The sequence below is a fragment of the Neomonachus schauinslandi genome, chromosome 3, assembly GCF_002201575.2.
Source record: "Neomonachus schauinslandi chromosome 3, ASM220157v2, whole genome shotgun sequence".
NCBI classification, from domain to species: Eukaryota; Metazoa; Chordata; class Mammalia; order Carnivora; family Phocidae; genus Neomonachus; species Neomonachus schauinslandi.
Genome location: NC_058405.1, coordinates 172,419,252 through 172,432,270, shown reverse-complemented (window position 1 = coordinate 172,432,270; position 13,019 = coordinate 172,419,252). Strand labels below are relative to the sequence as shown.

The following is a 13,019-nucleotide window of genomic DNA, read 5'->3' as shown; positions in this document are numbered from 1 at the left end:
GAAGACATTACGCCTGCTCACTTCCTCCAGACTATCCAGATTATTATATGTAATACAGCGTAAATTACAGACAGCCTGACAATTTACCAGCGTATCTTCTACCCTACACTCTTGTTTCTTAAAAGTTACCCATTGGTCTTGCTCATAACATGGTAAAATAACATAAAAACCCTACACATTCCGTCTCTTGTCATTCTTATTTATTTTGTGCTCTCCCACAAGGCTGGGATCTCATCTTGATCTAACTTTCTTTACACAGGGTAATAACAAGCTCAGATAATGCTTTATGATAATGTCAAAGAAATGTCAATGACTGTTATTTTCTTGGCGATGGTTTTATCCCAAAAGGACAGAAATGGAGCTGGTGTAAATTACTTTACCGCACTTGGCACAGTGTGACACTGAAGACAGATATGAAAGTGTTTTGAAAAGATAAAACCACCACAGTGTTAAGACCTTAAAATATAGGGGTAACAGGCTTGGTTACAGCCTCAGCTCTGCCTTGGAGCAGCCGTAAGACTGAGTAAATCACATTCTCTGTGGGCCTTAGTTTCCCTTTCTATAAAATGGGGATGCCAACTTCTTACCAACCATAAATGACTGTAATAAGGATTAAGGGCTAAGAGGGTTTGAAGACCCTACTGTTCTATAAATGTCGATTTGTTATTTTGACTAAAAGAGGGTTAACGTATATAACAAATACACCTAGAACTAACTTCTGTTACTAGACTGAGTAACAGTTACTAGACTTTAAGGCATTCTCAAAATACACTAAACAGAAACTCCGATTCTCTCTGAGAGATTCTGAATGTACGTCACCATTCTGCCGTTGCCATGGGGTTTATCTTTACTACCATCTGTCAACAGTGATCTACACATGTACAAAACCGCAAATTAGGAAGAGATTTTGGAAGGAGACTAGGTAGGCTGAGAGAGGACATGGGCTCACAGTCCTTGCCCAGGGGCGTGGGAAGAGGTCCTGGAACAGCAAGCTCCGAGAACTCTGGGTGACCCCGGTGGACCCCCTCCCGGGAAGGACCAGCTGTGGACACATCGACTTCCAAGTCCCCATCTCAAGCCCCGGACTCACAGTTTTGTTCATGGTGGTCATTTCCTTGGCCGCGGCGTCCAGGGCGGCTCTGGCCTTGGTGCTGATCTGGCCAGGGACAATGGCTACCATCTTGCGCTGCTTGGGTGGGAGCTGGGCCAGGACATCACACTTGAGGCGTCGCAGCATGACTGCTTCCTCCAGCAGGAGCTTCAGCTCGCCGAGGTTGGAGGAGCCCGAATAATCCCATCCCCAGGGCTGCTGTGGAGGAAGAACCAAGACACGCAGCCAGTTAGCTTCTCCTAGGGCCAAGTAACCGGGCTGGGACCTCAACCGGCTCACGACCTTCTCTTCCTGTGGCTTTGTTCAGACAACTTCAAGGGGCTCTAAAGGATGAATGAAACCTCCTATAATACAGGTGGGAGCAAGGAAGGAAAAGAGAAAAAGAAAGTCAGGAATAAAGTGAACTAAAAACATCTATCTTGGTGTTCTACACGCTGAACTTTCTAGCAGCAAATGCAAGACGCTGAGAGGTCTGGTGTCCGTTACTTTTAAAAACAAATAAGAGGTTTGGCTTGTTAGACTATTCATGTATTCTCAATAAAGAAATCATCTTCCCCAGGGCTTATCCTAAAGTCCACTGCACGATGAAACAAATCACGTTTTTTCAGTAATATCTTTATTTGATGAGATGTATTGAGATTTAAGATGCTGTTGTTCCTTAGTACAGACTATCCCAGCACAACCAAGTGCAATGAGATGCACAGTGTGTTGCTGCTGCTGGCGGGGACTGGAGGGAGGAACCAAGAGCACAGGCTTTTGCCAGTCTGGCTGAGACCAGAGGTGGGTTTTAGGGTGCCCAGGCAGTCCTTCATAAAAATGGTTTCTTCACTTAGTAGCTCATGGGAGGCAATGAGCAAGAATATCTATTCCCGGTCACATAGCTAGAGAAGATGTTAAAATGAAAACCGGTATCTTTCACTACCAATCTTACTCGAAATAGAACTGACATCTCCAGTCCCGTAGAAATGAGGGAACCAAGGTGTCTGCTGCCCTATGTTTCCAGCTGCTTGTCTCTCTTTCTGTCTCAACCTCCCCTGGACCATAAACCACCTTAGGCAGAAGCTAGGCTTGCTCATTTCCGAGGGCCAGTGAACCTAGCCTCTAATTGTGAAGACATGGCGGGCGTCCTTTGCTAAATAGAGGATAGGAAGAGATAGATGGTCAAAGGTGGAAAAGTAAAATGATCAAAAACTGCTTCTTCTTTAAAAAAATTCTCTGAAATCAACTGGAAGTTCTCAGCAAATGCCTTCATGCAATGGGGTCGAAAATGAGCTCAGCAAGGGGCAGTCTCTTCAGTGGCTTTTCTCAATGCAAGAAGTTGGCCACAGTAAAAAAAAAAAAAAAAAAAAAAAAGGCAGCCCTGCCCTAAGGCTGTATTAAATAAAAATCATGCTGGGAACAAGTGGATACCATAATTAATTTGGATAGCATGCTCCTATGTCAGCTTTTAATCTTGTAGGTTAAAACCCAATAATACCAAAGATTTAAAATTTGGAATATTCACAATCTAGCAAGCTTTTATTGAAAACTTACCATGTAGCAGGCACTGGGCTAGGTGGAAGGAGGGGAAGGGGTAAGGCACTGTCTATGTTTGTTTTCTTGGTTGTTAGTGGGGGAGGGGACACAGTGAGAAGGAGAGGAAGGATGAATTTAATAAGGATGGCATGAAGACTGGGGAGATGGTGGACAGAGACTGGGGACACGGGAAGGGACAGTCTGGGGGTAAAGGCAATGAATTCTGTCTTCAGCCCCTACCATCACTAGCTAAGCATTATACTGTGAGCCCAGATAGTCGAGGAAGAGAAGATTCTTTTCAGAAAGTGGGACATTTACAAATAGGACAGAGGTACAAATCACTCATGAAGAGTTTTGAGGGACCATGACAACCAGGTAGAATCTAATCTGGATTGATCCACGGGGAAAGTCATTACAGATTTTGTTAAAGAAGTGTATAGCTTTAAATACATTTAATAACAGAAATTTCCTGCCTCAATAAGCAGCTAAAAATGGTTTGCAATTAACTTTGCAAAGCACTACAATTTACATTATAAGTACTTTGTTTGAATGTAAGTGGATATTTTTAAAGTACTTGAAAAGTTTTTTGAAAAAAGTATTTAAAAAATAAGGCAGACAATCTTATTTACATCACAAACTTGCACAGCAAGGCTTTTTCATCAAGATGGCATGCGTCATGGGTAAGCAAACAGCCATTTCTCCAAAGTGTCAGCATCTTTGATGCAAATAGTGGCTCAGTATATTTGTCCTTTGCTCACAAAACAGGAACCCTGAAGGTCTGAACTAATGGGGTCTTCGAGCCAGGCTGGAACCTCTGCAGCCAGGGCGCCATCCATAAAAAAGAAGTCGGGCAGAGTGCGGGTTGTGGCGTCGAGATTTACGAAGTTACAGCAGAAAACTGGGGAAAAGGAGAAGTGATCTACACTTGTGAGAGGGGCCAGAGTCTGCCGCTCTAATTCAGGGCCATGTGGACCCCCGTGGGAACAGCGTTTGGGAGTTCGAGAAGTCTGACCTTGCGAGACGAAGATCTGTCACTGAAGGATAAATTCACTGCCCTGGCCACTTTCAAAAATAGAGATGAGAAAGAAAAATTAGCGAATCTTCCCTCTGGTTTTCTGACTGTGGAAGTTCCAGAGCCTGGGTCAGAGAGAGCTACCGGGGCACAGGAAGAAGATGCCGGCCAGGCCCATCCATATCCCGTCAGCGTCTGCGAGGTCGCCAACCCAGACCTGTGCTTCCATCCCCCATGGCCAACCCAGACCCTTGCATCCCGGCAAACAGATGAGTTGTATCCCACTGGCGGGTCTGGAGAGAGTTCAGAAGGCACTAGAGGCCAAGAAGGAGGAGTCCCTTCCTGAAGAGAAAGCAGCCCAATCCCAGAACAAAACAGCTCAGCTGAGTAAGGAAAAAAATGAACACCTCAGCAAACAAGGAGCTGATTCTCCGTGTCATCTTTTCTCGAGTTATTTTTGGGGAAGAATACTGGAAACGTGCACAGGCTTTGGCCAAGCCGGTTATGGCTGCCTGACACTGAGAGGCACCCCTAGCTCCAGGAAACATGCTGAGTCTGCCACGAACATGCTGCTGACATGGAGGGAGGCGCGGCCGTAGACAAGGAGAGACAGGAAATCGTGGAGGCTCTGGTGAGGAGCCTCCTCTACTGAGGAGGACAGTGTCCCATGCTCAGTGGGCTGGATCCGATTGATGAACACTGATGGATTCAATGGCCCATGAGGAGGAATGGAGGATCGGTGAATAATGTCATTTAAACATTTAAAAAAATGTTGATTTTCTGGCTTACAAAAGTAATCCATTTTGGTGTACATTATCTTCCAATCATTAATGAAAGAGAGGTGGGGGGGAGAAGGGGAGGGGATGGGGAAGGGAGAGGAAGAGAGAAGGAATGAACAACTGAATGATGGGGAAAATTTTGCATCCTACTTTTTTCCCACTCTTTTATTTCCCCAAGTCATTAAATAATTTTTTCAGTTAAAAGAAATCGAGGTTTTAGAAATCAAGATTTTGATTGCAATGGCATTCACGGTTACAAGCTCCCTCTGCCATCCTTGGAGACTGAAGCTGTGCAGACTCGAGTCCCAGAGGCACCTGCCCTGCTGGCACCTACAGATAATCTGTAGGTCAGAGGCTTCTGGCTTATTGAGCAGGCACACTTCACTGTAATGAGTCGACATTTTGGCTGATGAGAGCCCACTGACGCAGCTCCAGATCACACTCCCTCTCTACCTGCTTCGAGGCCTCTGCTGTTTCTTCCGTGCAGAGGATATGGGCCCCAGCTGCACCCCTAGCTCACCTCTGCGCCCTTCTCAGAGCTCCGGGCACCTACACATCAGCCACTGGTCCCCTTATTGGGAAACCCCACCCTAGAATCACAAGCATTAAAACTAGGAGGGACTGTTCTTCTTGAGGACACTTGAAGGTCAGAGTTAGGGGCAAAGCAGGATGAAAATCTGGGTCTGGCTCCCTGGCCAGTGTGCTTCTGATCATACCATGGCCAAAGAAAAGGAACAAAAGGTAAGTATCAAAATCGGGGAGAGGGACGGGGTGGTGGGTTGGGGGGGAAGGGGAGGGGAGGAAAGAATAAATACCCGCTTGGCATCACAGTAGCGAAGTCCAAAAGCATGAAACTGAGGGAAGAAAGTTGGCCTGACCCCGATGATCTGGGTGTAGAGCTCTGCGGGCCGGGACATGGCTGGCGTGCCGGACAGCAGGATCACCCTCTTCGCAACCTAGAAGACAAACAGCCAAAGGTGCTGAAAGCACACAGAGGAGCACCTAGAGACTATCCCAAATGCCCCACCGGGATTGGAGCTGGATGCCCCAGGAAGAGCAAAATGCCTTGGAAGGCAGCAAGAGCACCTCTCCCTTCCTGGGCGCCCTGACTGCTGGCAGTTCACCAGTTTACCCCTCTTGACCCAGGGAGATCTAGATCCCAATGACACCAGAGGCTGGCCTCACTCCAGATCCCGGTGTGGCCCATACCTGGGAACTCTAAGCAAAGGTAGAGGAGCACACACGTTCCGAGAGCCTCATGGTGTGACCCACGGTAAGCAGTGAGATACCACCTCCTAGGCTGCCTTTGTCATAAATCCCTACATCAGGACTCAGCACATGATACTGAATTCCACCTTCTCTGTCTCCCTCACTAGACTGTGAGCGTCTTGAGATCAGGGCTGTGTTCACCTTTATCTTCTGTAGCACAGAGCCTGGCACAAAGTAAGCAACCAACAAATGTTCGCTGTATGCTGAGAAATATTCAGCTAACCAGTGTCCCCGGGAAGATGGGAAAAACTCAATGAATCCAGCATTGGAAGAGGAAGTGGAAGTGGGGGACAGAGAGCAACAGGTCTGACCTGCTTCCAGAGGGGATCTCTGACATCCGAGCTGAACTTCCAGTCAGAAAATGACACTGAGGACCAGCCCTTTCTCACTGCCAGGAGGAAGAGTCAGGGGTGGCCTGTGCACAAGCCTCTACCTGATTTTCTTCGGAGGACAAAGAGGCTGTCGCTAACTCAGCTGCACAACGCTTTGAGCCCAGAGCTCCCTGACTTAGCTCATTTTGCAGTTAATAAGGACTTTAAAAAGTGGGACCCAGATCCATTTACCCTAAACTCAGCCCAGGTCTGCAGCAGCCTGCTCAGCAATGGGTAGAACAGAAATAAATGGTCGATTCCAGTGATGAACTCCAGGTTCTTAACTAGCTTGACCCCAACTTGACCCGAAGAGATCAGACCGAAATATCCTACCTCTTACTAAGATGAGACAGAGGATGAGAATAAGGGAGACACTCCTCACTGTATTAGGGCATGGAATGGCCAAAAATTCCTGGAGGTAAAATCCATTTCAGCCCTAGAAGGAAGCCTACCAGGGAGCTCATTGTCTAGAAACACCTTGTTAACCACTGTAACCTTGAGTTAACGAGTATAAATATAAGGCAATGGCATGCAGTAAATCACCTAAGGGAGGAAATTAGGTTTTCAAATGGATATGCTGCCTCATAAAAATAAATAAATAAAGGTGCAACAGAGGGAAGAAAAAGGACTCTTTATACATATACAATATATACAACTCTCAAGATGCACTTTTGCCCTCTCTGTGACTGCCAATACCTAATTCCATTATGACAGGAGAGGTATGAATTTCTCCAGCTATAATTTTCCACAGTTTTCCACAGTTCAATTACCCAGGCTTCTAATTTCCTGCACGGTTTAATGTAGGCTCATTAAAATAACAATGAGCTTCTTGAATGACGTCTGTAGCATCGCTTACCTTGGCTCAAGACCATTTCAATGAAACGGGGACAATGAGAAGTCTTACCAATGAGAGAAAATTGGCCTGTCTTCCCAAACCGATTCCCCACGTCGCTGTTCTGCTGCTGCCTGGGGATGGAGCCTGGGCAGAGACAGCTCACAGATCAGGTGATGGAAAATAACTCCCAGGTTCTTGGGTGGGTATTTACAGGACAGAGTCAATTCTGAGCCCGTTCACCCATACACTAGGGGTGATAAGACCGTTGAAAATGGGCGTTTGTGGGTGTTTAAAAAGTAGAGGCAGCATTATGGAAAAAGAAAAAGGCCAGCTTTGAAAAGAAACCAGAATAGCGTCTTTTCTATTCTGGAATGATTTAGCCTGCTCCCTGCTCAGCCCCAACACGCTGGTACTGTCATCCCACTGTCACCCAAACGGCCTTTATTCCTGTCCACCTGCCCAGCTGCCCATGATTTATGGGTCACCCTCCACCTCGGAGAACCTCCAATTTCGGAAAATAGAAATGCATAAAACTACGTAAATCAACACTAAACGGAACACTTTATAGTCAACTCCTCTGGCTAACAAAAGAGAGCGGCACCCGGGAAACCCATCATGGAGCAATGTAAAAAAATCATTTCTGTGTGATGTCCGAGAGAAATGATGTGATTCACAGAAGCAGACGCTGTTGGGGGCAGGTGACTTTCAAAGACAGGTTCAGTTTCCTAAGGGATTAAGGTCATCAGTTCAGCCCTGGGGAACAGGATACTAGCAGGATGAGTTGGTATATATAATTTGCCAAGGAGAATCCAATCCAACTCAGAGTAAATAAACTACACATAGATTTTTAAATATGAGCCAAGAGAATGTTCTGTTGCAGAGAAGAGCCGAAACTGTTGTAAGTTCATACAAGCAGCAGCCTGGGAATTCTTCATCACTTTCTGTTGTTACCTCTTTTTTTCCAACTGAGCCAATAACTTGCTTTACCGAATAATTCTGACTGGGTATAACACACTTCACCAAGACTCTGGACAGGGGAAAACGTCATGCTCCCCAAAGCTGAGCCCCATTCTTGTCCCATGTTATTCCTAATGGTACTCTAAATAAAGCTCGGTCTACAGGCGGAGTCCCCTGTGATTTAGAAGTACTACTGGAGAAAGCTGGCGACATCGAAGAGAAGGTCACGCCTGTGCCACCCAAGTGTCCTGATACACACTGGCCCCATGAGGCAGGGACACCGGAGCTACACTGTCATGAGTTCAGAAGTCATTACAGAATCTTCAAAAACAAGGAGAATGGCAAACACAGTCTGGGGGCATGTGACCAAAAGTACAGAGATCAAGAACAGAGGCAGGATCACCGTCAGGAGCCAAGAAGCAACAGAAGAGTCAACACCTGTGGTTAAGTCTAAACCCTGAGAACAAGAGGGGAAACCCACTCTTCAGGAGAAACCCAGTGACCGGAATTGGGGAAAAGATCGAGGCTCTGTTCTTTCCTCTGCTCTCCATGATATGCAAGACCAAACCAAGACAAACGGCATCATTATGACAACTGTTGACCAGAGGCCACTCCAGGGATCAGCAGAGGGCCACCTACCACCCAGTGATACGTCAGATGGCCTTTCTGAGTCTCTGGCTGGGTCAGCATATTTCATACAAAACGGTTCCTTCTAGGATCTAGCCTTTTCCCAAAAGAGACAAAGTTCCAGTCACAAGTCTGAGCGCTCCTGCCAACACCAAACTGATCTGCATGAGAACCAGAGCTAAGCAAGCATCACTGCCCTGGTATTAATAAAATACTGATGCCATGTAAAAGGTGACTAGTTCTGCGGGAAGAACAGAAGAAGGAAGGGGGCGCCTGGTGGCTCAGTCGTTACGCATCTGCCTTCGGCTCAGGTCATGATCCCAGGGTCCTGGGATCGAGCCCCGCATCGGGCTCCCTGCTCCGCGGGAAGCCTGCTTCTCCCTCTCCCACTCCTCCTGCTTGTGTTCTCTCTCTTGCTGTGTCTCTCTCTGTCAAATAAATAAATAAATCTTTAAAAAAAAAAGGAAAGAAAGAAGGAAGGATGGGACTACAGGTGTTCTGGTTCACAAACACCAAAATGTATGAGAACACATCAAATGCCATAATTACAGCTAATTAAAGTTACATTGTTTTGACCTTCAAGGCATGCATGGGCATAGATGTTATTAATATAACACACAGGCTCAAATTAAACATTATGTTTTTTTCCTCTAGAAAAAAACAGTCTATTTTACCTTAAGTGTTAGACTCCAACAATTTCCTTCCTGATTCTGTGATAAAGTGGAGGATTATTTGCCAGAACAGCAGGACCACAAGGGACTCCTCCCGCAGGAATCACACTGGGAGAACAGACCTTCCAAATGATACCACTCTCCCTTCAGGCTGAGAGGGGCAAAGAGCCATCTCTTCTGGACGAGGAGAGACTGGGTTTTCCACCACCTGTTTCTTGTATATCATGTGAAAAACAGTTCACCATAATACTATATGTAATGGCCAAAGCCTGGCTATAAATCCATCAAAAGGGAGCAGATGATACGTATTATGATAGATTTATACAATACACTACTATCTGTAAGAATGAGGTCCAGTCATCTGAAATAAGGTGGGATGATTTCCAAGATACACTATTCAGAGAAGAAAGGCAGGAGCAAACAGTGGTTGAGGAACACTCTGAGGAGGGAGGAAGGAAACACACACACACTCACACACACACACACACACGCTTAGCTGGGAACAGACTAAATTTTAGAAGTAAATGTGAGAATCTGGTAACTCTGGCTGCCTTCGGAGACAGAAATCAAGGGATCAGGGCCCCAGAGGAGGGAGAAAGAGTTATTTTTCACTGTACACCCTTTTGAATATACCATCTACTTAAACTCCTTTAATGAGAAAGGAAAAAAGAAATAGCTCATACGTTTTAGGACACTACTCTTGTTTCATCTAACCAATCACTAGAGATGTAAAAAGGACTCTACTCACAAAAAGAGAAAAAGCTATTTAGTAGGAAATGATGGTGGGATTTTGAGGGCTTTTTACCTCTAGAGAAATAATCGAACACGAGTCTGACAATAAAAAGCGCTATAAATCAAAGAAAAACTCAAACACATACCTCACTGCACAAAAGCAAGAGACTGACAACCTTCAGGTTGGAGTCATATGGAGACGACTGTGTGATCTGGGTTGAGTGGGAGTAAAGATGGTTATGACTGGCCACACTAGACTTCAGAGGCATCTATCAAAAGGTGAAATTTTGACCCAGCAATTCTGCGCGTAGGAATTTGTCCTAATAGGTCAAAGTTTGCAAGCTACGAGTACATCGATGACATTCACTTGCAGAATTATTGATAACAGCAAAACAATGTCCAACTAAGGGCTAAATTATGGGATGCATCCATCCCAACAGAAGGCTCTAGAGCCATTAAAAATGATGACCTTGCCCTACAAAGGATGTGTTAATGGTGGTTTTTCTCTGTTGGAAGGAATTAAGGTGATTGGAATTTTGTTCTTCATAGCTTTCTGTCTTGCCTACTTTTACACACGTGTACATAAAAAATAGAACTACCCTGCTTGGTAACCCAAGCAAATAGTGCTGTGGGGGGAGAAAGATGTCACATTTCCCAGGGGACCACAACACCAACTTCCTACAACCTAAGCCACGTGTGCCCCGCGTGCGCCTGCTGTCACCATTTACAAAACCCACATTTCCAGGACATGATCCGGCCTGGCTAGCTCACAGACTGCAGGATATCACCTAATTACCTCATTGTGCACATTTGCTGAACATGTCTTGAAATATTAATTATGAGAATACAGTTCTAGGAGATGCACAAGTTAGAGGAACAATCAAGTGGTACTAAATTAGGCCCTTGTGTGCCTTTTTAAAAGCATATTTTACTTCTCCCAATTCTCCTCTTGTTCCCAAAATATTTAGATCCATCTCCTTAGAGTATCTAGATCAGTAATTCTCAACAGAGATGGAGAGGAGTGATCTGTCTCTCCCAGGGCATGTTTGGCAATATCTGGAGACAATTTTGGTTGTCACCACTGGTGTGGGGGGCGGGGGGGGGGGGGCCGACTACTGACAATTAGTGCGCAGAGGCCAGGGATGCCGATAAACATCCTACAGTGTGCAGGACAGCTCTGCACAGGAAAGAACGATCCAGCCCAGTGTCCACAGTGCCAAGACTGAGAAACTCTGACCTAGATGAAAATACAGCAGAGAGATGAAAGGTCTGGTTAGCAGAATAGCACATAATGCCTCAGCCGCACTTGCACTCAATCCCATCAGCAGCCTGGATTCCTGTGAAGTCAACATTACAGACAAGAGGGGCTTCAAGACACCTCCATAAACAGCAGGCTACGTTCATGGGTCCTATCTTAAAGTTTAACTCATCCAAGTTCTATAGCCAATGTAGAGTAATCTATACTAGTTAACAGCTAAAAGATTTGTCTTAAATGCATCAATCTGAAATACACCCACGACATTAAAGATGTAAATGCTGCTTTAAAAGGTCTGACCCAGAAGCATATGTTTCAGAAACAAGTATGTAGTTGAGTTTGCCTGGCCAGGCGATGACCGCATGAACAAGATGGTTGCTCAGCTTTCCTACTGGGGCGCCTGGGTGGCTCAGTCGGTTAAGTGTCTGCCTTCGGCTCAGGTCATGATCCCAGGGTCCTGGGATCAAGCCCTGTATCAGGCTCCCTGCTCAGCAGGCATTCTGCTTCTCCCTCTCCCCTCTGCTCATGCTCTCTCTCTCAAATAGATGACTTTTTTTTTTTTTTTTTTAAAAAGCAGCTTTCCTCTCCACCTGTAGTGATACACCCTACCTACTGCACAGCTTCTAAGCAATCAGGGGCCCAGATTTAATTCTAGGGGCGGCTGTAACACTGGAACCACGGTATGAAGATCTGTTAACATGTCTCAAAAGAAAACCTATTGAAGCCTCCCCCCAAAAGAAGGGTCACCACTCTGGGAAAAACATTTCATTTAAGTGTGTCCATAAATATTTATAGGTAATGCGAGCAGAGAATCAGGGTTTTTAAGTAAAGGACTTTTAAGTCTGGAGCACAGGATGTAATGCTGCTTTGGAAGATGTATCATGTTACTTGTTATTCCTAAAACAAAAGAAAACGAAACTTGAAACAAGTAGACAGTTGTGCTTTACGGGGAGTTGGAAAAATTAATTTTCAAATGTTAATAAGCTTCACCAACATTTAGCATATTTGTCTTCCCTAGTTTACGTACAACATCGAGCTTCATTTAAGCAATGAAAACTGCAGTTGAGACTGCTGGCACAACACAAAGGCTGCTTTAAGGAAGCGCAAGATAAACACGGACTTTAGTTTGCTCAGTGTACATAAACCAAAGTAGAGTCTCCCAAAGTCATCTGCGGGAGGTTTCTATCTGGGTCTGAGAGAAAAAGCGACTTTCCTAATTGTACTAGTGCTCCCCAGTATTAAGAAAAAGCTCACCACAAAAAGATGGAAGTTTGGGGGCCTTCCCACCGTCTGGGGTGGGATGTCAGAATAGCACACTTCTAGATACAGATGTGAAGCTACGCCAGACCCACACCGACACCTGCCCCGCAGGCTCGACCCACCGAAGCACTCAGGCCTCAGTTTAGACCACCACAGTGAGGGCGTGGACGGCTGATCCTCTCGATAACCACACAGGCTATAACCACGCCTGGGAAAGGGCGTCGGCTTATGAGGCACACCTCAGCTTTGCAGGGCTTCTTGCTGATACCCGATGGCCTGGTTCCGAGTCTGCATGACTCCTCTTCCCTTGGTTCTCAACACCACGACAGCTCTGTCCCCACAGTGACTTAGAAGACAGGCAGTTTCTCCTGAGCTGTTCAGAGGGCATGCTGCTGGCGGCCCCCCTCTGCCTTGTCCGCAAGCCTGAGGAGGACCTACAGTGTGGTCCCCATCAAGCCTGCGACCTTCCAGAGGCCTTCATCTTTGAGAGAAAGAAACGACTGCACCGACTGCCAGTTCCTTAGCAGGAAGTTAGGAAGAAAAACGAGTCTGGCGCTGATGGCCGGAGTCAAGGCTAAGTCACGTCCATGGCCCGCAGCCCCTCGCCCTGGATGGAAGCCCTCGT

The 13,019-nt window shown here is 46.0% G+C and overlaps 1 protein-coding gene across 2 annotated transcripts in view; it reads right to left on the bottom strand.

Moving 5' to 3' along the window:
• Positions 1–13,019, bottom strand: part of SMARCAL1 (SWI/SNF related, matrix associated, actin dependent regulator of chromatin, subfamily a like 1) — a 57,960-nt gene that overhangs the window by 21,785 nt on the left and 23,156 nt on the right. For both annotated transcript variants that reach the window (XM_044913399.1, XM_021702886.1), the window contains 2 exons: positions 5,233–5,373; positions 1,091–1,309 (listed from right to left, as the gene is read on the bottom strand). In XM_044913399.1, coding sequence (XP_044769334.1) covers positions 1,091–1,309; positions 5,233–5,373 — 360 coding nt within the window. The remainder of the gene's footprint in view (positions 1–1,090; positions 1,310–5,232; positions 5,374–13,019) is intronic.